General features: G+C 45.3%; 1 protein-coding gene across 9 annotated transcripts in view; it reads left to right on the top strand.

The window, feature by feature from the left end:
- The window catches only part of LOC115199975 (citron Rho-interacting kinase), a 63,345-nt gene that overhangs the window by 15,631 nt on the left and 26,802 nt on the right, over window positions 1-20,912 (top strand). For 8 of the 9 annotated variants that reach the window (XM_029762575.1, XM_029762581.1, XM_029762577.1 and 5 more), the window contains 14 exons: window positions 7,542-7,640; window positions 8,684-8,827; window positions 10,378-10,497; window positions 13,918-14,088; window positions 14,198-14,251; window positions 14,476-14,529; window positions 15,073-15,213; window positions 15,439-15,564; window positions 16,641-16,736; window positions 16,938-17,054; window positions 17,309-17,418; window positions 17,524-17,698; window positions 18,869-19,066; window positions 19,181-19,234. In XM_029762575.1, the coding sequence (XP_029618435.1) occupies window positions 7,632-7,640; window positions 8,684-8,827; window positions 10,378-10,497; window positions 13,918-14,088; window positions 14,198-14,251; window positions 14,476-14,529; window positions 15,073-15,213; window positions 15,439-15,564; window positions 16,641-16,736; window positions 16,938-17,054; window positions 17,309-17,418; window positions 17,524-17,698; window positions 18,869-19,066; window positions 19,181-19,234 (1,569 nt within the window). In that variant the 5' untranslated portion in view covers window positions 7,542-7,631. Of the gene's footprint in view, window positions 1-7,541; window positions 7,641-7,922; window positions 8,053-8,683; window positions 8,828-10,377; window positions 10,498-13,917; window positions 14,089-14,197; window positions 14,252-14,475; window positions 14,530-15,072; window positions 15,214-15,438; window positions 15,565-16,640; window positions 16,737-16,937; window positions 17,055-17,308; window positions 17,419-17,523; window positions 17,699-18,868; window positions 19,067-19,180; window positions 19,235-20,912 lie in introns of all 9 variants that reach the window. The other variant, XM_029762576.1, reaches the window with a different exon arrangement.

Genomic DNA, 20,912 nt, shown 5'->3' with positions numbered 1-20,912 from the left:
CCAAGGACTGTGGGCTCTCATTCTCTGTGGCCGACGTGAGTAAGACATTAAAGCTTGTGAACCATCGCAAGGTTGCCGGCCCAGACGTCCTCAGAGCATGCGCAGACCAGCTGGCTGGAGTGTTTACGGACATATTCAATCTCTTCCTATCCAAGACTGCTATCCCCACTTGCTTCAAGATGTCCACCATTGTTCCTGTACTCAAGAAAGCAAAGATAACTGAACTAAATGACTATTGCCCCGTAGCACGCACTTCTGTCATCATGGAGTGCTTTGAGAGGCTAGTTAAGGATCATATCACCTCCACCTTACCTGACACCCTAGATCCACTCAATTTGTATACCGCCGCAATAGATCCACAGACGATGCAATCGCCATCGCACTGCACACTGCCCTATCCCATCTGTACAAGAGGAATACCTATGTAAGAATGCTGTTAACTGACAATCGCTCAGCCTTCAACATCATAGTATCCTCCAAGCTCATCATCAAGCTTGGGGCCCTGGATCTGAACCCCGTAATGTGCAACTGGGTCCTGGACTTCCTGACGGGCTGTCCCCAGGTGGTGAAGGTAAGAAACAACACCTCCACTATGGTGATCCTCAACACAGGGGCCCCACAGGGTGGCGTGCTCAGCCCCCTCCTATACTCCCTGTTAATCCATGACAACGTGGCCACACAGGCCTCCAACTCAATCATCAAGTTTGCAGACGACACAACAGTAGTAGGCCTGATTACCAGCAATGACGAGACAGCCTACAGGGAGAAGGTGAGGGCCCTGGCAGAGTGGTGCCAGGAAAATAACCTCTCCCTCAATGCCAACAAAATGAAGGAACTGATCATGGACTTCAGGAGACAGCAGAGGGAGCACGCCCCTATCCACATTAACGGGACCGCAGCGGAGAAGGTGAAAAACTTAAAGTTCCTCGGAGTACACATAACTGACAATCTGAAATGGTTCACCCACAGACAGTGTAGTGAAGAAGGTGCAACAGTGCCTCTTCAACTTCAGGAGGCTGAAGAAATTTGGCTTGGCCCCTAAGACCCTCACAACTTTTACAGATGCACAATTGAAAGCATCCCATCTGGCTGTATCACCGCCTACGGCAACTGCAACGCCCGCAACTGCAATGCTCTCCAGAGGGTGGTGCGGTCTGCTCAACGCATCACCAGGGGCACGCTGCCTGCCCTCCAGGACACCTACAGCACCCGAAGTCACACGAAGGACAAAAAGTTCATCAAGGACATCAACCACCTAAGCCACAGCCTGTTCACCTCGCTATCATCCAGAAGGCAAGGTCAGTACAGGTGCATCAAAGCTGGGACCGAGAGACTGAAAAACAGCTTCTATCTCAAGGCCATCAGACTGTTAAATACCCATCACTGGCCAGCTACCACCTGGTTACTCATCACTGCACCTTAGAGGCTGCTGCCCTATATACATAGACATGGAATCACTGGTCACTTTAGTCACTTTAATAATGTTTACATACTGCTTTACTCATTTCATATGTATATACTGTTTTTTACTGTATTTTAGTCAATGCCATTCCAACATTGCTCATCCTAATATTTATATATTTGTTAATTATTTTACTTTTAGATTTGTGTGTATTTGTCACGACTTCCGCCGAAGTCGGCTCCTCTCCTTGTTCGGGGGGCGTTCGGCGGTCGACGTCACCGGCTTTCTAGCCATCGCCGCTCCATTTTTCATTTATCCATTTGTTTTGTCTTGTTCCCTGCACACCTGGTTTTCATTCCCCAATCACACTACATGTATTTATTCCTCTGTTCCCCCTCATGTCTTTGTGTGAAATTGTTTTGTGTTACGTGTCTATTTTGACACGCTAGACTAGTGTTTGTTTGTTCCGTGTTTTATCACGAGGTATGTTTATTTGTTTGAACATAATTATTGTGACTGTTTGCGCGTTTTGCACTTTTGCCATTTGGCTGGAGGCTTCGTCTGTGGCGTCCGTCTGTTGGTTTCTCCTGCCTAAATAAAGTGTGTACCTGTTCACAACTCTCTGCTCTCCTGCACCTGACTGCGCTCCCAGTACGCACACCATTGACAGTATTGTTGTGAATTGTTAGATACTACTGCACTGTTGGAGCTAGGAACACAAGCATTACGCTACACCCGCAATAACATCTGCTAAATATGTGTATGTGACCAGTAAAATGTGATTTGATTAGATGTAAAAAAAAAAATAGTTGTTGAATGTTTTGGTACACCTTGTCTACACCCAATCAGCATCGTTCACACCTTCTTAAGCCTTAGCCCCACCCATCTCTTTAAGGATTCACGTGAGGCCATGTGCTAAACAAAGTAGTGTAGTAAACAACCAAAGATTTCAAGACTAAAAGTGGTGAAAGTAGTAACAAAAAGTATTAGAAAAAATACACTTTATCTTGGCCTATATCCTAATCTGACTTTTGTGCAGGTCATGTTGTTCTTCACATTACCATCTCTGGTAAACACACACTAGAGCCCTTAGCTGTGGTATATTGGCCATCCTCGGGCCTTATTGCTTAAATGTAGCTAGACTCTTACCCATATACATGGATGAACGCATCACAGGCAGACTGCTGCCCCTTTCACTCCATTGTATTTATAGGTACATCTTGTTTGGCCCACGTTGTGTCTAGTCACTCCAGTTCACATTGACCGTAGTAGTAGTCCATCACAAATGTTATACACTGATCTTTGTCTACAGCGCCTTCTAAAATTCAGTGCAGCAATGTTGTTGAGAGCTGTCCATGTTGTTGAGAGCTGTCCATGTTGTTGAGAGCTGTCCATGTTGTTGAGAGAAGTCCAACGCTATATCTTTTTAAAATACATTTTTTTAAATTATATGTGCAAATGCCTCTCCTGTGAAGTAGTGACGTGCAAGTGACGTGACGTGCCTAAGTTCTTGAAACGGGTCACATATTGCTTTAACCTGTAGGTATAGATGCTATCTTCTCAGATCAATGCTGATTCATTTAAACACAACCTGCACCCAACATAAAACAATCTCTGACCTGCACAAATGCTGCTGTCCTCCTTCACCGAATTCTTCTTGCCACCTCCACTGGACTTACGTTAAGCCTACAGGACAACAGATTATAGGTCTCATAGCAGATCTAAGGTCAGTGGATTTGATGATAGCAAGCCAATCCTATATATGTGCCTAAGTAGGTGGAGGGTGTGCAAAGGACTGCATATTTTCCATCTTACCTTGCTTCCTGTCCTGTTGTATTTGGTCTCATGAGTCTCTGTTTCATCCTTCATATCCTCCCCAACTTCCTTTTGATCGTCAGGGGTATACTCCCATTTCATGCTCTGGTGGATAAATGAGAGGGCAATATCAGTCTTCTTTTGTGACTTTATGAAACAACTTATTTGCTCGTATTTTACTCAAAACGGCAGTGGTAGTCAGCTTTCTGTCCATGGGTCAAACCAGTGAGACATACAGTATTGCTTTGGTAGTGAGTGACCTAAAATAATGTTAGTGATTTCTCCTCGAAACTCAAAGTATGCGTAATTAACCATACCTTGGTATCGTCAGACATGGGTGTGTAGCCTATTGTAGCAGGCTATTTGGAGGTAATACTGATAGTCCCTTTAAAAGCACATGGGTGAACCGTCGACAGACGCAACTGAAGTGACATGGACGTTATCCTTGAATTTTACCAAGACATTGTTGAATACTCGTTTCTGATAGGCTTAAGCATAGGGATTCGTAAAATACATGATACACATTATGTCACAATTAGGCCTAAATCTATTGCATAAATCCAATGGATTTGCTATATTTATATGGTCTAATGTCTAAACGTTTTGTCGACAATATCAGAAAACAGATCATAGCGAGTCATTTATGGTTCATCAAGCATCCTCATCCTCTTCTTAGGCATCATCATCACCATCTGCACGTCAATCACTCTAGTGTCTAATTGCTATATTGTAATTACTTCGCCACCATGGCCTATTTATTGCCTTACCTCCCTTTTCTTACCTCATTTGCACACACTGTATATATATTTTCTTCAACTGTATTATTGACTGTATGTTTGTTTTACTCCATGTGTAACTCTGTGTTGTTGTATGTGTCGAACTGCTTTGCTTTAGTCTTGGCCAGGTCGCAGTTGTAAATGATAACTTGTTCTCAACTTGCCTACCTGGTTAAATAAAGGTGAAATAAATAAATACATTTTTAAAAAATGCTCAAAAACGTAACTCGCTGCAACCCATTAGCGATAATTCTGAGACTGCAAATCAGCAAAACTAACATGTGCAATAAATTATAATCACTTGCACTTAAACTAGTTTAAAATCTCTGGGGCTCGAACTATTTCAGCACTGTTGAGCTGTCAATGTCTGAGTTTGTAGGCGTTAGTGGACAGCGGCATGGTTCTGAAATGTTTTGAATCTGTGCAGCACCTGAGACAGCGGCATGGTTCTGAAATGTTTTGAACCTGTGCAGCACCTGAGACAGCGGCATGGTTCTGAAATGTTTTGAACCTGTGCAGCACCTGAGACAGCGGCATGGTTCTGAAATGTTTTGAACCTGTGCAGCACCTGAGACAGCGGCATGGTTCTGAAATGTTTTGAACCTGTGCAGCACCTGAGACAGCGGCATGGTTCTGAAATGTTTTGAACCTGTGCAGCACCTGAGACAGCGGCATGGTTCTGAAATGTTTTGAATCTGTGCAGCACCTGAGACAGCGGCATGGTTCTGAAATGTTTTAAACCTGTGCAGCACCTGAGACAGCGGCATGGTTCTGAAATGTTTTGAATCTGTGCAGCACCTGAGACAGCGGCATGGTTCTGAAATGTTTTGAATCTGTGCAGCACCTGAGACAGCGGCATGGTTCTGAAATGTTTTGAATCTGTGCAGCACCTGAGACAGCGGCATGGTTCTGAAATGTTTTGAACCTGTGCAGCACCTGAGACAGCGGCATGGTTCTGAAATGTTTTGAATCTGTGCAGCACCTGAGACAGCGGCATGGTTCTGAAATGTTTTGAACCTGTGCAGCACCTGAGACAGCGGCATGGTTCTGAAATGTTTTGAACCTGTGCAGCACCTGAGACAGCGGCATGGTTCTGAAATGTTTTGAACCTGTGCAGCACCTGAGACAGCGGCATGGTTCTGAAATGTTTTCGTTGACGAAGCAGTGGTGGCTTACATCCCACTGGTCACACACTGGTTGAATCAACGTTGTTTCCAAGTCATTTAAAGGAAATTATCTGGAACCAACGTGAAATAGACGTTGAATTGACGTACGTGTCCAGTGGGATATACTTATGTTTAATCTTGCGTGCAATGATGCACGAAGCAGAAAAGCAGAAAAAAACAGTGTTCGTTGTTTGCAGTAACTTCTCTGCTGTTGTAATATCGGACGTGGTAGTTTCACCATTAAGGATTCCAGCTTTAAAAATGCAGTATAAAGTCTCCCCAGTTATGGTAGATTAATTTAGCAAGACATGGACAAATCCAACACTGTTCTACCGAGTCCTTCGCAGCCTGAGGTGACTGACTGTAATGTCGCTAGTTATAATGGTGCTTTTAAAAACATTATTAGTTCTTTGTAATTGCTCTCTGGGAGGTAATTATTACAGAGGATGACTGGTGAGAAATTTAGCCTGCGAACAAGTCAGCCAGATCTGATCCACATCTGCTACTCCATGCTAGGCTACTGTAGCAACTTGCCGGCCTGCACCATCCTTCATGGCACTGATTCTACACGCGCAGTAGGCTTATTGCATGCTGACATCCCACAACAATTACCCAGTTGGAATTACTTGCTGAAACTTCAAATCATACTTCCGCCCTAATATCAATCACATTTGTCCTTAAGGAAGAACTGCCCTTTGAACAACATGTAATTAGGAAAATTCAAAATCTACTTATTGATTTCTCTTTTAAACGTAAAAATGTAGGCTTAAATTAACCCTATCTGGTTGTCGTCAGCCATTATGTGTGAGCTGTTAAGACGCCCGCTCTGCGTCTTTGATAATGTAGCTCGGTTGAAAACCCGTCTGTGAACCTTCTGCAGACACAATGAACTGAAGTGAATATGGACATTACCCATGGCATAAAGACATCATAATCATGACATCAAATATGTATATACGCCATAGAGATCCTCTTAAATTACTATTCTAGTTCCTGATTCTGTGCCAGACGCATTGTTGACATCATTAGAAAACAGATAGTGTCACACAGTACACGCTGTTGACAGCCTACCCCAAAATCAAACAGTAATCCACTCCACCATGATAAGAAATCCATCAAATAGTTTTGACATATTACACGGGATATGACAGAGTTCCTGATTCGAGATACTGTATATAAACAACAGGAAATGAAAAAAAATGGTTTATCTATTTCACACATTTCTGGTGGTTTCTGCATGTGTTGGGGAATGGGGACTGGATCTCTCAGACCGCATAGTTACATCAACCATGTCTTGCATTGCAACAATAATGTTATGTACCATTCAAATATACATTGCCTAAGGCTGCAGTGCTATACTCCATGCAGACAGTGCTCATTGTTCCTTTCACATGATGGATATATGCTACTCTGTCTGTTTGGATGTGATGTGTGAAGTGTTATCTTATGGTGTTGGTGATTGTCTCCGTTGCATCATGGAATGTAGAATGTGATGTGAGACCCCTGGGCCTGTGGCTGTCGAAGCTCCTCCACTGAGCTGCTGCTGTGAGCAGGAGTGGGAGAGAAGCCCATGCATAATAGACAGTGACAGTCTTCTTTTCTTCATTCTCCTGCCTCTCCATCTCAAAGGCTGCCAAATATAGAGAACAGTGCTTAAAGAGGCAGCCATGTGCACACACACACTCAGAATCACACTCTATTTTTAGGTTTCTCTTATTCTAGAATATACCCATACGGTATGGTCCTATGCTTTTTTACTCTGTGATTAAAAGTACTTCTCAGAATAGATGCTAATTATGTGTGCGATTATGTAATTTAAGGAGTATGCCTTCGAATGTAAAGCATCGCAGATTGAGCTGCTGTGGAGTTTTGTGCTATTTGGGCCCGTCAAGTGTTGGGTTTGGTCTGATTACGGATTTTTGAATTCTGACTTTTGAACATGGGCACGAAAGGGCTCATTTAGTTCTTTTGAATTCTTTGACTGGCGTTTCACTTGATTAGTTTAATTGTTTAATTACCTTAATTGTTTGATTAGAAGATAAGATGTAATGATGATTATGAATGGCACTAAAGGCAGCTTTTGTATGGGGTTTTCTGTTCTTAACCCTGTTTCCTATACAAGCTACAACATGTTGCTAGGAGAACACATTTAGGTAAAGCAATGTGATCGTCCATTTATGTAATGTTGTCACGACATTAAACATCAATTCAATTGTGCTAATAATTTCCCATTTGATAAACTGTAAAAGGCGGTGTGGTATAACATAATGACATGAAAAGGTAAGTGCTGTAAATAAAAGCCCCACAGCTTTCAGGAGAGATTGTGTGTATAGAGTGTTTACTGCAATTAGTCTCTCTCCCACGCTCTTTTTTCTCCTGCAGATTAGTGGTTACAGCCCTCAGCTCTCTAGATAAGACCTGCTAAAGACACCAAGACACTAAATACAGAGAGCATTGAGAGACACAAGACACATGTCACAGGTACTCTTATGTTTGATATACTCTGTGTGTGTCAAGTTACTCTGTGTGTGTCTATCAGTGTGTGTCTATGATGATTTGTTCATGTCCTGTGACTGACTCATAGTTCTCTGATTTGAGACTCTACTGTTGTTTTGTGGTGCCTTGTGTTGCTACCCAGTGCTGTGACTCTATACCATAACCCTTTTTTGTGTGTTATGTTGTGATTGTGTTAGTGGGAGCACTCCAACACAGATGTAGTCTATGCACTCCAGTATGTACTGTGATTGTGTATCTGTGACACAGTTGACGGCCCTGCACCCGTGACTCAGTGCTCCTCAGAGGCTCTAATGGCTTCTTTAATTGCATCCATCCATCACCCAACTGGCTCATCTCTTAAACCACACGTACTGAGATGAGCAGCTTGGCTTAGGAGGTACGGAAATAGCTTTCTATAGCTTAAAGGAACCCCCCCCCCCCCCCCCGAAAAAACCCCGATGTTTTGATATTGGGTTCATTAGTCTATTGTTGATATAGTCCCCACATGTTTTGCACGTCAGCAATCATGATTTCAATCTATAAAACATTCGAAATACAGAAATACAGCTGGCGTGATGCATTTAGCATCATCTGATGCTGTATTTTGAAAGTTATATATCTTGAAAACCTAATTGCATTTTTTGGGTGGAATTTTCCTTAAAGATTTTACCTCATAGTAATTTCTTCATAGTAGGCTGGGTTTCAAAGGAGATTTGGCAACGGTCATGTCTTTTTACATAATGGACTTGAATGCTCTGTTGTCTTTCACGTGCTTTCCTGTGAAGCACTGCTGCCATGATTAATCTATGTTTTCACTACTCTCAGTATAAAGTCTTCTTCAACCCCAATAGCTGTGATCAAGGAAATGCTTAGCACAATCAACTTCAGTCCATTGGTTTATTATAAATGGCCATGTTTATTACAGTAATATAAGTTTGTGGTCACCTGCAAGAGTTCAGTTGACATCAGGAAGATGAACTAATGCTGAAATGGACAAATAAAGCTGTCCTCCCTGTTGCTGTATTCAGATGGAACAGGAGATCTCTTTAGTCCAGAGTAAGATGTCTGATCTGGAGTCAGTGCTGCAGCAGAAGGATGTGGAGCTGAAAGCCTCAGAGACACAGAGGACCATCCTGGAGCAAGACCTGGCTACCTACATAACCGAGTGCACCGTGAGTGGCCCAAGATCCTGACTGTGTGTGCGTGTGATTCCGTAAAGCAGATGGGTACTATGTGTGTGTGTGTGGGTGCTCTTGTGTACTACATGTGGTGTTGCCAACGGGCTTTACATAAACTCAGCAAAAAAAGAAACATCCTCTCACTGTCAACTGTGATTACTTTCAGCAAACTTAACGTGTACATATTTGTATGAACATAACAAGATTCAACAACTGAGACATAAACTGAACAAGTTCAGACATGAGACTAACAGAAATTGAATAATGTGTCCCTGAACAAAGGAGGGGGGTCAAAATCAAAAGTAACAGTCAGTATCTGGTGTGGCCACCAGCTGCATTAAGTACTGCAGTGCATCTCCTCCTCATGGACGGCACCAGATTTGGAAGTTCTTGTTGTGAGATGTTATCCCACTCTTCCACCAAGTCACCTGCAAATTCCCAGACATTTCTGGGGGGAATGGACCTAGCCCTCACCCTCCGATCCAACAGGTCCCAGACGTGCTCAATGGGATTGAGATCCAGGCTCTTTGCTGGCCATGGCAGAACACTGACATTCCTGTCTTGCTGGAAATCATGCACAGAACGAGCAGTATGGCTGGTGGCATTGTCATGTTGGAGGGTCATGTCAGGATGAGCCTGCAGGAAGGGTACCACATGAGGGAGGAGGATGTCTTCCCAGCATTGAGATTGCCTGCAATGACAACAAGCTCAGTCCGATGATGTTGTGACTTACTGCACCAGACCATGACGGACCCTCCACCTTCAAATTGATCCCGCTCCAGAGCACAGGCCTTGGTGTAAGGCTCATTCCTTCAACGATAGACAATAAACTGGTCCAGCGACATTGGGCTTGTGCCCATAGGCGACGTTGTTGCCGGTGATGTCTGGTGAGGACCTGCCTTACAACAGTCCTACAAGCCCTCAGTCCAGCCTCACTCAGCCTATTGCGGACAGTCTGAGCACTGATGGAGGGATTGTGTGTTCCTGGTGTAACTCGGGCAGTTGTTGTTGCCATCCTGTTCCTGTCCCGCAGGTGTGATGTTCGGATGTACCGATCCTGTGCAGGTTTTGTTACACGTGGTCTGCCACTGCCAGGATGATCAGCTGTCCGTCCTGTCTCCCTGTAGTGCTATCTGTGGCGTCTCACAGTATGGACATTTCAATTTATGGCCCTGGCCACATCTGCAGTCCTCATGCCTTGCAGCATGCCTAAGGCACATTCATGCAGATGAGCAGGGACCCTGGGCATCTTTCTTTTGGTGTTTTTCAGAGTCAGTAGAAAGGCCTCTTTAGTGTCCTAAGTTTTCATAACTGTGACCTTAATTGCCTACCGTCTGTAAGCTGTTAGTGTCTTAACGATTGTTCCACTGGTGCATGCTCATTAATTATTTATGGTTCATTGAACAAGCATGGGAAACAGTGTTTAAACCCTTTACAATGAAGATCTCTGAAGTTATTTGGATTTTTAGGAATTATCTTTGAAAGACAGGGTCCTGAAAATGGTCCGTTTCAGTTTTTTGCTGAGTTTTATGTGTGTGTTTCAGAGTCTGAAGCTCAGTCTGGAGCAGGCCCGTATGGAGGTTTCCCAGGAAGACGACAAGGCGCTGCAGCTCCTCCACGGCATCCGGGAGCAGAGCAACAAGCTGCAGGAGATCAAAGAACAGGTAGAGGACAGCGCCTCCTGTGGGGCATCAGATGCCTGGCAGGGGTTGTGGATGGTGGAGGGAGTAACCCAAAGTTGCCCCTAAACGCTGTTTAACTGTAATGTTTAGGGTTAAGATTTGGGGAGGGTAAGCTGATCCTAGCTCAGTGCCTACAGGCAACTTCTACCCAGAGTGCTGTGGAGGGATGTGCTGTAAAGCACATTGCCCATCCCTGTGGGGTGTGAGTCGTGTGGGGTGTGAGCAGAGTACTACCCTGTCAAAGCTGGGTTAATTACAGAGGAGAAGGGTGTTGAGGCTTATCCACTGCTCCCTGTGTAGGTGGAGCCAGTAGACTTTTAAACACACTGGGTCTGGATTCCTGACTACATGGAACCATATTCATGTGAATTGATGTTGTTACTGTGGTTTCATTACCTTTTTGGAATAAGGGTAGTAGAGAAAAAGCCTTGAGTGCCACATAGTAGAAGTCTGAAATAGACGTTCTAGTAGCGCTAGCCTTCTGTGAGAGTCAGCATTGAGAATTTATTAGGAGTTTGCAGTATGGTGTCCAACAGTGGCATGAACTCAAACGCACTTTGCCGTGCACACAGGACTCGTCGTGACCATGAAGAAAGTCTCAGTGGATATCTCTCTAGTAGTGGCGTGCCTTTGCATAGCTCAGCGCCCCAGTCTCCTGTGTGTTTATCACTCGCTACTTTCAGGAGGCATGTAGTGTCTCCTGAGTCTCTGCTGATTGAGGAGTGTAGAGGAAGGATAGATTCACGTTCAGCCCACCATTATCCAAATAGTGTGTGTGTGTCTCTTTGTGTGTGTGTGTGTTTGTGTGTGAGTTAGTGTGTTTGTTTGCGGATACAACAATGATCTGATTTGGTGAAGGGTTGCCAAGTTCGTGAATTAAGATATTGAAAGATTGACAGCAGAGGAGAGTTAGACAGTATGAACCCCCCCCCCCCCCCCCCCCCCCACACACACACACACAGAGCAGAATCCCTGGCAGTGGTTACCAGGCACAGGCTCTATAGTGCAGTGGTTGCCATGGCAATGTGAACCATCCATACCTAGAAGTGGAGAGTATGCGGTGCCGCTGATGCAGTGGGCAGCCTGTCGTGATGAGGCGATGGGGTTTTGGGTCTTACATTATGGGAACTGGAGTGTTGGTGTTTTTTCACTGCACTGTAGTCTTCACACCCAGTCCATGGTCACCCGTGGTGGTATCGTTACCGCTTACTGATACGGCTAATGCAAACCTGGAAATCAGCTATGGAAATGATTGACCCACTTATAGTTAAAGTTCATAAAGTGGTTCGTAATTGTCGTACATGAGAATGAGTTAGGCTATTGGATATTTGCAGAAGTACTTTCCGGCTTGATTTTGAAGGCTGCATAAGGTCTTGAACAGTGCCTCTCTCCCACGCTCCGTTTTAGGAGTCTGGAAGTCATATTCATATTTATGCAGAATGCATTCAGTGTTGGCGCAACTAAAATGGAAGATTTGGGATATGAGAGATAAAAGCTTTTCAGTGAGAGAAAGAGAAATCCATTGCAAGACAATCAGTACATGCAAATGATGTAATTCTGTGAAGCAGTCAGAATTAAACACTAGGCTAATTGGAACAGATCCCTAACACTGAATACAAAGCACGCAGGCTGACAGACTATAACTGGGAAAAGACAAATATTCTACATCTTAGTATTGTATTTGTGATAGGTAGGTTTAATCCATTTCTATGGCCTACCTAAAGTAAGCTTAATTTGACCCCTTTGTCAGCAAACTTACCTTTGGCACATACAATATGTCTAAAGATGACTGAAAGGAATGATTATTCTGTTCTGTAAGGCAGAGTGAAGAGTTAGAGGTAAAGCAGTGTTTTTCCCCCCAGGACCATGGATTAGTCTCCCCCATCTTGAGAGACTACAGCAGAACTATCACTCTCCCTGTCAGGGCTACACCTACTGCATTTGAAGCTCCCAGCGGGAGTGTGCAGGTCGGGACGATAGGGAGGGACTTTCTGTGTGATTGTGTGTGTGCGTTTGCATGTGTATGTATGTGCGTGCATGTTTGAGTTAAGTATATTCACACTCTGAATCAGCTCTTCTGGCGTGCACTGTTCCATTCTATTCACCCCGTATTCCCCCCTTTCTCTCTCTCTCTCTCTCTCTCTCTCTCTCTCTCTCTCTCTCTAATCCTATTCCTTCCTGCCCCTGGCTCACTCCTCCCTCCTCCTTCATGGGTATCACTCAGCTCTGTACTTAAGCCCAGGCCTAGTTCAGTTCTCCTGCTAACTGATGTTTAGGGCTGCCAGAGATTTGCTGTGATCCAGTCAGGGACCTAAAGGACTGGGGACACTGAGGAACTGATATGCTGAGTCGGCCCGCTGCCGAAACACACTGTCATTTTGTATGAAGATTATTTCCTACTTGAAATGGATTTGAATTTGAGTCTACAAAGAGATTAAATGAAAGGTCCCTGTGGTTTTAGGTGTATTCAGTTGATGCAAGTATTGCTCATGTGAAAACCTTTAATTATCATTCCAATTATCAATTTAATTTACTATTTACCTTTTTCTTCCTCAATTCATAGCGTCATGCCATGAATCCTAATTGACAATGCCAATCATCATTTATTCAAATAGCAAATGCTTTTTGTATCTTAATTAACGTTATAAGGAGGTCCAAACATAATTTGGGAGGAAATTGTACTGATTATGAAATTCCTTTGTCTTTCATTTTAATTTTTAAAACATGGCATGACTCATGAAGTGTCTTCCTGTCACTTACTGTAGACAACAGGCGGACGTCCTCGGAGACACGCTTTAAGGGTTGATGGAGGAACACTTAGCAAGGTTTGAAACTGAATGGAAACAGGAGGAGAACTTTTAAATGAAAAGGGACTAACGAGGCGCTGGCTGGTGCTGCTGATGCTATCTGCTGCGCCTGTCGTGTTCCATTGTCAGGGTGTCCTCACCCTTCCCGGGCACAGAGACCATGCTACTTTTCATTAGCCTCTGCTAGTCCTAACCAGCCTGATTGACAGGACTGCTGAATGCCCCGTGACCAGACCACGAGATGGAAAGGAAAGCTGTTACCATAGCTAATCGTTCATTAAAACTTTAGAAGAGAAGGACACTAATTGATTTTAGCTGATGCACTTCTTCTCTGCCCCACCTTTTCTTGTTCCATAATGCTTTGTCCAATAGATTCCATTACACAGTATGTCCTTTTCTGTCTATTCGTTGTACCTCTCCTCCCCATCCCTCCCTCTCTCATGTCTGCCTGTCTGATCTCTTTCTGCGACGCTTTCCGTTCCTTTCTATTTACTTGTTATTTTTTGGCACTCATCCTTCTCCTCATGTCTTTCACCTCTGCACTCCTCCGCTATCCCTCTCTCTCATCCCTCGTTCCTCTCGCATCCCTCTGCAGGAGTACCATGCCCAGCTGGAGGAGATGCGCGTGGCCATCAGACAGCTGGAGGAGGACCTGTCTGCAGCCCGTCGCCGTAGCGACCTGTACGAGTCGGAGCTGAAGGAGTCCCGTCAGACGGGCGAGGAGCTGAAGAGGAAGGCCGCTGACTATCAACAGAGGATGCAGAAGGTTCTGTAGCGGCTCTCTCTCTGATATTGATCTCTTGGCTCAGACCCACGTTCAGAGAAGTTGAAAGGCATGCGTTGGTTTTACTGATTTTCAACTTGTTTTCTTACAGGCTAAGGAGCAAGGCAAAACCGACACGGAGGAGATTCTGTCAAAGCTGGAGAAGGTACAGCTGCAGTTCCATTGGCTCACATGTTGACATCCTATATGGTTCCATATGGTCCTTCAAGGAATGCTGTTCAGTCAGTGGTTAAGAGACAAATGCCAAATTATAAAACAAAAGTTATTATGAATGAAACAATGAAGATGGTTTGGGTGTAAAACTCACAGGGACCAAGGAATGTGCAGCTGAAAAGGTTGATGTTCTCTATCTTTCTCTTTCTGTTTCAGACCAACACTGAACAGCAAGTGAAAATTCAGGATCTCCAAGATAAGCTTGCCAAGGTAGAATATTTTGGTTGAAAACGTCCTGGATAATGAATTCATATTCAGCATATGCCGTAAGGGGAGAAGAAATGCTCACCACACACAGACATGTGGAAAGTCATTTTTCTCTCCTGCTAATGATGCGTGTCAACTCCTCATTGTCCTGTGAAGCAGATGCTGAGTTGTGGCCTGAGAGTAATTCAACACGCCGCTAAAACCATCATTAGTTTGTTTCAGCTTAATTGCCAGCTATCAAACTATTCTGCCCCTGTTAGACAATGGCTGGTTTCTGCATTTATTATGTTTTATAGAGATGAATATACATTTAATGCACTTTTCGAAAAAAGTTATCATTTTTTTTTATATCCAAATGGAATTCTCTAAGATGTATGGGCCCACATTTTAGAAGCACAATCAATCACATTTTCACACAGTATTCTACGCTATTCATGGATTCAATTATTAATCAAGTCTTTAGAGTTTAAACTACAACAGTTTAAAGTTATTTCAATGTAAGATAGATGACAGACAGTGTTTGATGTACCCCGGCCCATAACACAGGCAGTGAAGGGAAGTAGCGAGACCACAGATCACCTCCATAGTATTCGGGTGGCTAAGGAGCGCATGGAGCGTGAGCTGGAGAGGCTGCAGACCAAGGAGGACTCCAGTGACAGCCTCCGCAGACGCCTGAGAGAGACAGAGGTATGCAGTACTGACACACATTAGACAATAACAGCAAAGAATGGGCTCATTGAAAGAGAGCTGGATAAACTCCCTGTTACTGTTGGCAGCAGATGTTCTCTAGCCTGAGCAGTGTGTGTGTGTGTGTGTGTGTGTGTGTGTGTGTGTGTGTGTGTGTGTGTGTGTGTGTGTGTGTGTGTGTGTGTGTGTGTGTGGGTGTGGGTGTGGGTGTGGGTGTGGGTGTAGGATGGCAGGAAGACCCTGGAGAACCAGGTGAAGAGGCTGGAGATAGTGGAGCGCAGGGAGAGTAAGCTGAAGGAGGACATGCAGAGCAAGGCCCAGCAGATCCAGCAGATGGCTGATAAAATCATGGTAAGGGGAGGGGAAAGAGGGCACCTCAGCCCCCCTCCAGTCCTCACAACTTTGCCCTTCGTTGGAGGATTGCTCTCCATCCGAGTGAGCATCACACAAGCCCTCCAGGAGTATGTGTTCTCACTGCTCATACAAGCACACACACTCTCTCTCTTAGTTACACACACACACACACACACACTCTCACACTTAGTTACACACACACACACACTCTCTTAGTTTCACACACACACACACACTCTCTCTCTCAGTTACACACACACACACACACACACTCTCTCTCTTAGTTACACACACACACACACACACACACACACACACACACACACACACACACACACACACACACACACACACACACACACACACACACACACTCTCTCTCTCTTAGTTACACACACACACACACACACACACACACACACACACACACACACACACACACACACACACACACACACACACACTCTCTCTCTTAGTTACACACACACACACACACACACACACACACACACACACACACACACACACACACACACACACTCTCTCTCTCTCTCTTAGTTACACACACACACACACACACACACACACACACACACACACACTCTCTCTCTCTTAGTTACACACACACACACACACTCTCTCACTTAGTTACACACACACACACACACACTCTCTCTCTTAGTTACACACATACTCACACACACTCTCTCTCTTAGTTACACACACACACACACACACACACTCTCTCACTTAGTTACACACACATACTCACACACACTTGTTATTCAGTCTGTGCCAAATCCTAATTGAGATCTGCAAGCGTATGTGCAGTGTTAGTGTATCTCCATGTTATGAGCGTGTATCTCACATTAGGATTCGGCCTTCACTCTCTGGAGATTATTTATTGCTCTCTCTCTCTGTCTCAGACCCAAGAGTGTTTGTTTTCTTTCCCTGAGAACAATTGTTTGTAGCATTTTTTTCCTTGCTGTACTGAATCATTTCATGGTGTCGGGTCCTGAATTGAAAAGGGTGAATTAACACTGTACTGTATTGTAACGTGTGTGTGTGTGTAGGATCTGGAGGAGAGTCTTCGTGAGAGCCAGTCCACAGGCCAACGAGTGGAGACACACATGGAGCAGAAGGAGAAGCTCTATGACGAGAAAATCAAGGTAGAGCCTCTACTGTTCATCACAAACATTCAGTAAAGTATAATGTTATGGGCCACTGGTGTATTTACATTGTTAGGGAAGGTTGTCGGCTTTAACTGGAGCCCAGATTTCCTGGGCATGTTCCTTGGATGCCGGTTCTGGGCCTTGATCCTGAGCACTAGCATGGTTGATCCTGTGTTGTATCTCTCTTATATTGACAAGGTTCTGGAGAACCAGATGAAGGCAGACATGGCAGATAAGGAGATGCTGGAATCCAGTCAGAGAAAGTATGAGGAGGAGGTCCAGGACAAGTGCTGCATCATCAGCGAGCAGAAGGCGGTAAGAGCTGCTCAGGCCGATTTTTACAATAACCACATGGACTTGGTTTATCTTTCACATTAATCACACTGACTTGGTTTATTACAAACTTGCAATAACCTTTTGCCAGGAAACTGTGATATATTGTACATGTGCTGTGTTGTTCTGACAATAGTAGTGAGCATTTGTTACTTTATAAATGCGATGCAAACTGTCAGACATGTTGAGGCTGCATGTAAATGTTTGTTGAAACGTGTCTCTTCTGTCCATCCCAGACCATCAATGCCATGGACTCTAAGATGGCCAGCCTGGAGCAGAGGATTGCCGAGCTGTCTGAAGCCAACAAACTGGCAGCCAACAGCAGCATCTACACCCAGAAGAACATGTGAGTGTTGTGGACTATCTCAGTTAGTTACATAGTTAATTAGTTAGTTAGGAAGATTGTCTACTGACTGTGCTGCGTGTCTATTTATCTGTCTGGGCCTGACAGAAAAGCCCAGGAGGAGATGATTTCAGAGCTGAGGCAGCAGAAGTTCTACCTGGAGTCTCAGGCTGGGAAGCTGGAGGCCCAGAATGCCAAGCTGGAGGAGCATCTGGAGAAGATAAGCCAGCAGGAGCAGAGCAACAAGAGCCGAGTGCTGGAGCTGGAGACGAGGCTGAGAGAGGCGAGGAGAGAGGAAAGAGGAGATGGGGAGAGGACGAGGGCAGACAGGGGAGGAGAGGGCAGGAAGGTTGGGGTCACAGGAAGGAAGGTTGGGGTCACAGGAAGGAGGAGAGGGGAGGAAGGTTGGGGACACAGGAAGGAGGAGAGGGGAGGAAGGTTGGGGACACAGGAAGGGGGAGAGGGGAGGAAGGTTGGGGTCACAGGAAGGAGGAGAGGGGAGGAAGGTTGGGGACACAGGAAGGGGGAGAGGGGAGGAAGGTTGGGGACACAGGAAGGGGGAGAGGGGAGGAAGGTTGAGGTCACAGGAAGGAGGAGAGGGGAGGAAGGTTGGGGACACAGGAAGGGGGAGAGGGGAGGAAGGTTGGGGACACAGGAAGGGGGAGAGGGGAGGAAGGTTGAGGTCACAGGAAGGAGGAGAGGGGAGGAAGGTTGGGGACACAGGAAGGGGGAGAGGGGAGGAAGGTTGGGGTCACAGGAAGGAGGAGAGGGGAGGAAGGTTGGGGTCACAGGAAGGGGGAGAGGGGAGGAAGGTTGGGGTCATAGGAAGAAGGAGAGGGGAGGAAGGTTGGGGTCACAGGAAGGAGGAGAGGGGAGGAAGGTTGGGGTCACAGGAAGGAGGAGAGGGGAGGAAGGTTGGGGACACAGGAAGGAGGAGAGGGGAGGAAGGTTGGGGACACAGGAAGGGGGAGAGGGGAGGAAGGTTGGGGTCACAGGAAGGAGGAGAGGGGAGGAAGTTTGGGGACACAGGAAGGAGGAGAGGGGAGGAAGGTTGGGGACACAGGAAGGAGGAGAGGGGAGGAAGGTTGGGGTCACAGGAAGGAGGAGAGGGGAGGAAGGTTGGGGACACAGGAAGGGGGAGAGGGGAGGAAGGTTGGGGACACAGGAAGGGGGAGAGGGGAGGAAGGTTGGGGTGACAGAAAGGAGGAGAGGGCAGGAATGTGAAAAGAGGAGGAGGAAAAGAGGGCAAGGAGCCAGGAGAGCAGTCGGCAGGTTGGGCAGAGAGGGATGCCAGATAGAGTGGTCATGTAAGGTGAAAGGTCAAGCTCCACTGTGGGTTGTTGATTTGCCAGATCAGCATCTCTCTGACTCACTGACCCGTCTGGATCTCTCCTTCCTCTTCCTGACTCCTTTCTGTCTCTCCCTTCTCTCTGTGTGTCCCTCGTGTGGTTAGATGGGCCTGGAGCACGAGGAGCAGAAGCTGGAGATCAAACGTCAGGTGACAGAGCTGACCCTGTCGCTGCAGGAGAGGGTGTCTCAGATCAGCGGGCTGCAGGCGGCACGCCACTCCCTGGAGAGTCAGCTGCAGCAGGCCAAGTCAGAGCTGGAGGACACCACCGCTGAGGCTGAGGAGGAGATCTGTGTTCTCAGAGTGAGTGCAGGAGGGACACACATACCAGTCTGCTGTTATTACTCCTGTTATTACTGTGATATTATGAAGTACAGTAGTACAGCCACCAAACCTGTCTCTCTCTCTGTCTGGTAGGCCCACCGAGACGAGATCCAGCGGAAGTATGATGCCCTCAGAGACAGCTGTGCGGTATGCCAGCCCTTTGTATCACCTTTTCTCTCTCTCTCTCTAGTGTTGTCTTTATCTTTCTCTCTGCTACCTCTCCTGTCTCCTTTTCTCTCTCTCTCTCTAGTGTTGTCTTCATCTTTCTCTCTGCTACCTCTCCTGTCTCCTTTTCTCTCTCTCTCTCTAGTGTTGTCTTCATCTTTCTCTCTGCTACCTCTCCTGTCTCCTTTTCTCTCTCTCTCTCTAGTGTTGTCTTTATCTTTCTCTCTGCTACCTCTCCTGTCTCCTTTTCTCTCTCTCTCTCTAGTGTTGTCTTCATCTTTCTCTCTGCTACCTCTCCTGTCTCCTTTTCTCTCTCTCTCTCTAGTGTTGTCTTCATCTTTCTCTCTGCTACCTCTCCTGTCTCCTTTTCTCTCTCTCTCTCTAGTGTTGTCTTTATCTTTCTCTCTGCTACCTCTCCTGTCTCCTTTTCTCTCTCTCTCTCTAGTGTTGTCTTCATCTTTCTCTCTGCTACCTCTCCTGTCTCCTTTTCTCTCTCTCTCTCTAGTGTTGTCTTTATCTTTCTCTCTGCTACCTCTCCTGTCTCCTTTTCTCTCTCTCTCTCTAGTGTTGTCTTCATCTTTCTCTCTGCTACCTCTCCTGTCTCCTTTTCTCTCTTTCTATTCTCTCTCACTCCTTTCAGAATTAGAAGGCATTAACTGAGTTGAATCAGATAAGATCAGCTATTATAGATTTCCATTGGCCGTGTTTCCAGCCATCACGCTCAACGAGGCCTTTGTTTTTCCAGGAAAAAGTAGACCGTCAATTAGGTTATCCGTCTGGTTTCAATCCCCACTGCTATTTCTACTATTTAGAAAAATATCAATTTGTTTCATGCAGATCCTCCATATCTTTTTGCCAAGAATAGAACTAAGTCTTGTATTTAGGTTGATGTGATGAATAATATATACCCATATCTTTTCATATCTCTTTGTCAGCGAGCACGTGAAAACGAACCCTGGGAAGATGAGGTTATTGTGTTGTGGTGGGGGATTTAAAAACCTTCAAAGTCACATTGTTTGAATCACTGCTGGGTCTCATTGTGGTTAATACATAATGGTCTCTCTTTATCCCCTTGCCCTACTTCTGTGATCCTCCCACTCGCAAGCTGTTGAGAAAGAGTATTCTTCCTAGATTCGGCTGGCCGATATTCAGGCAGTCATTCCCAAGTTCGGAAACAAATTGAGGTTGTTATGCCTGGCCCCCCATGTCTATTTTTGTGTATGGCACCTATTTGTTCTGTTTAGATCATTGATAACACAGTACTTTCAGTAACAGCAGAAATTAAACATGGGCAAGGTTGCATTGACATGAGGTAGTAGTATATCAATAATAGATACAGTTATGTACTGATGACAAGTGTTATGTAACATGCCTGGAGGTGAAGGTCTGGCTCCTTTGGCTGTTGTTGGGAATTGACTAGGTTTTGTTTACACATATTTAGAGGGTAGTGAATTCTAACCAAACCCACTGTAATAATTCACAAACATCCGGATGTTAGCACCAGTGTTTATCTATCCCGGGTACTGCTACTAGACTGTACTGTATTTCTGGGTATCCTTTAAGGAAACTACAGAGCTTCAAACGTGGCTTGTCCTGGAGTGTGTGTGTGTGTGTGTGTTATCATGAGCACCCAGTAGGATGGAGAGAATACATTGCTGAT

This window comes from Salmo trutta, chromosome 9 (genome assembly GCF_901001165.1).
Source record: "Salmo trutta chromosome 9, fSalTru1.1, whole genome shotgun sequence".
NCBI classification, from domain to species: Eukaryota; Metazoa; Chordata; class Actinopteri; order Salmoniformes; family Salmonidae; genus Salmo; species Salmo trutta.
The sequence above is the reverse complement of the archived record's forward strand: the minus strand, read 5'-3'. Positions and strand labels throughout refer to the sequence as shown.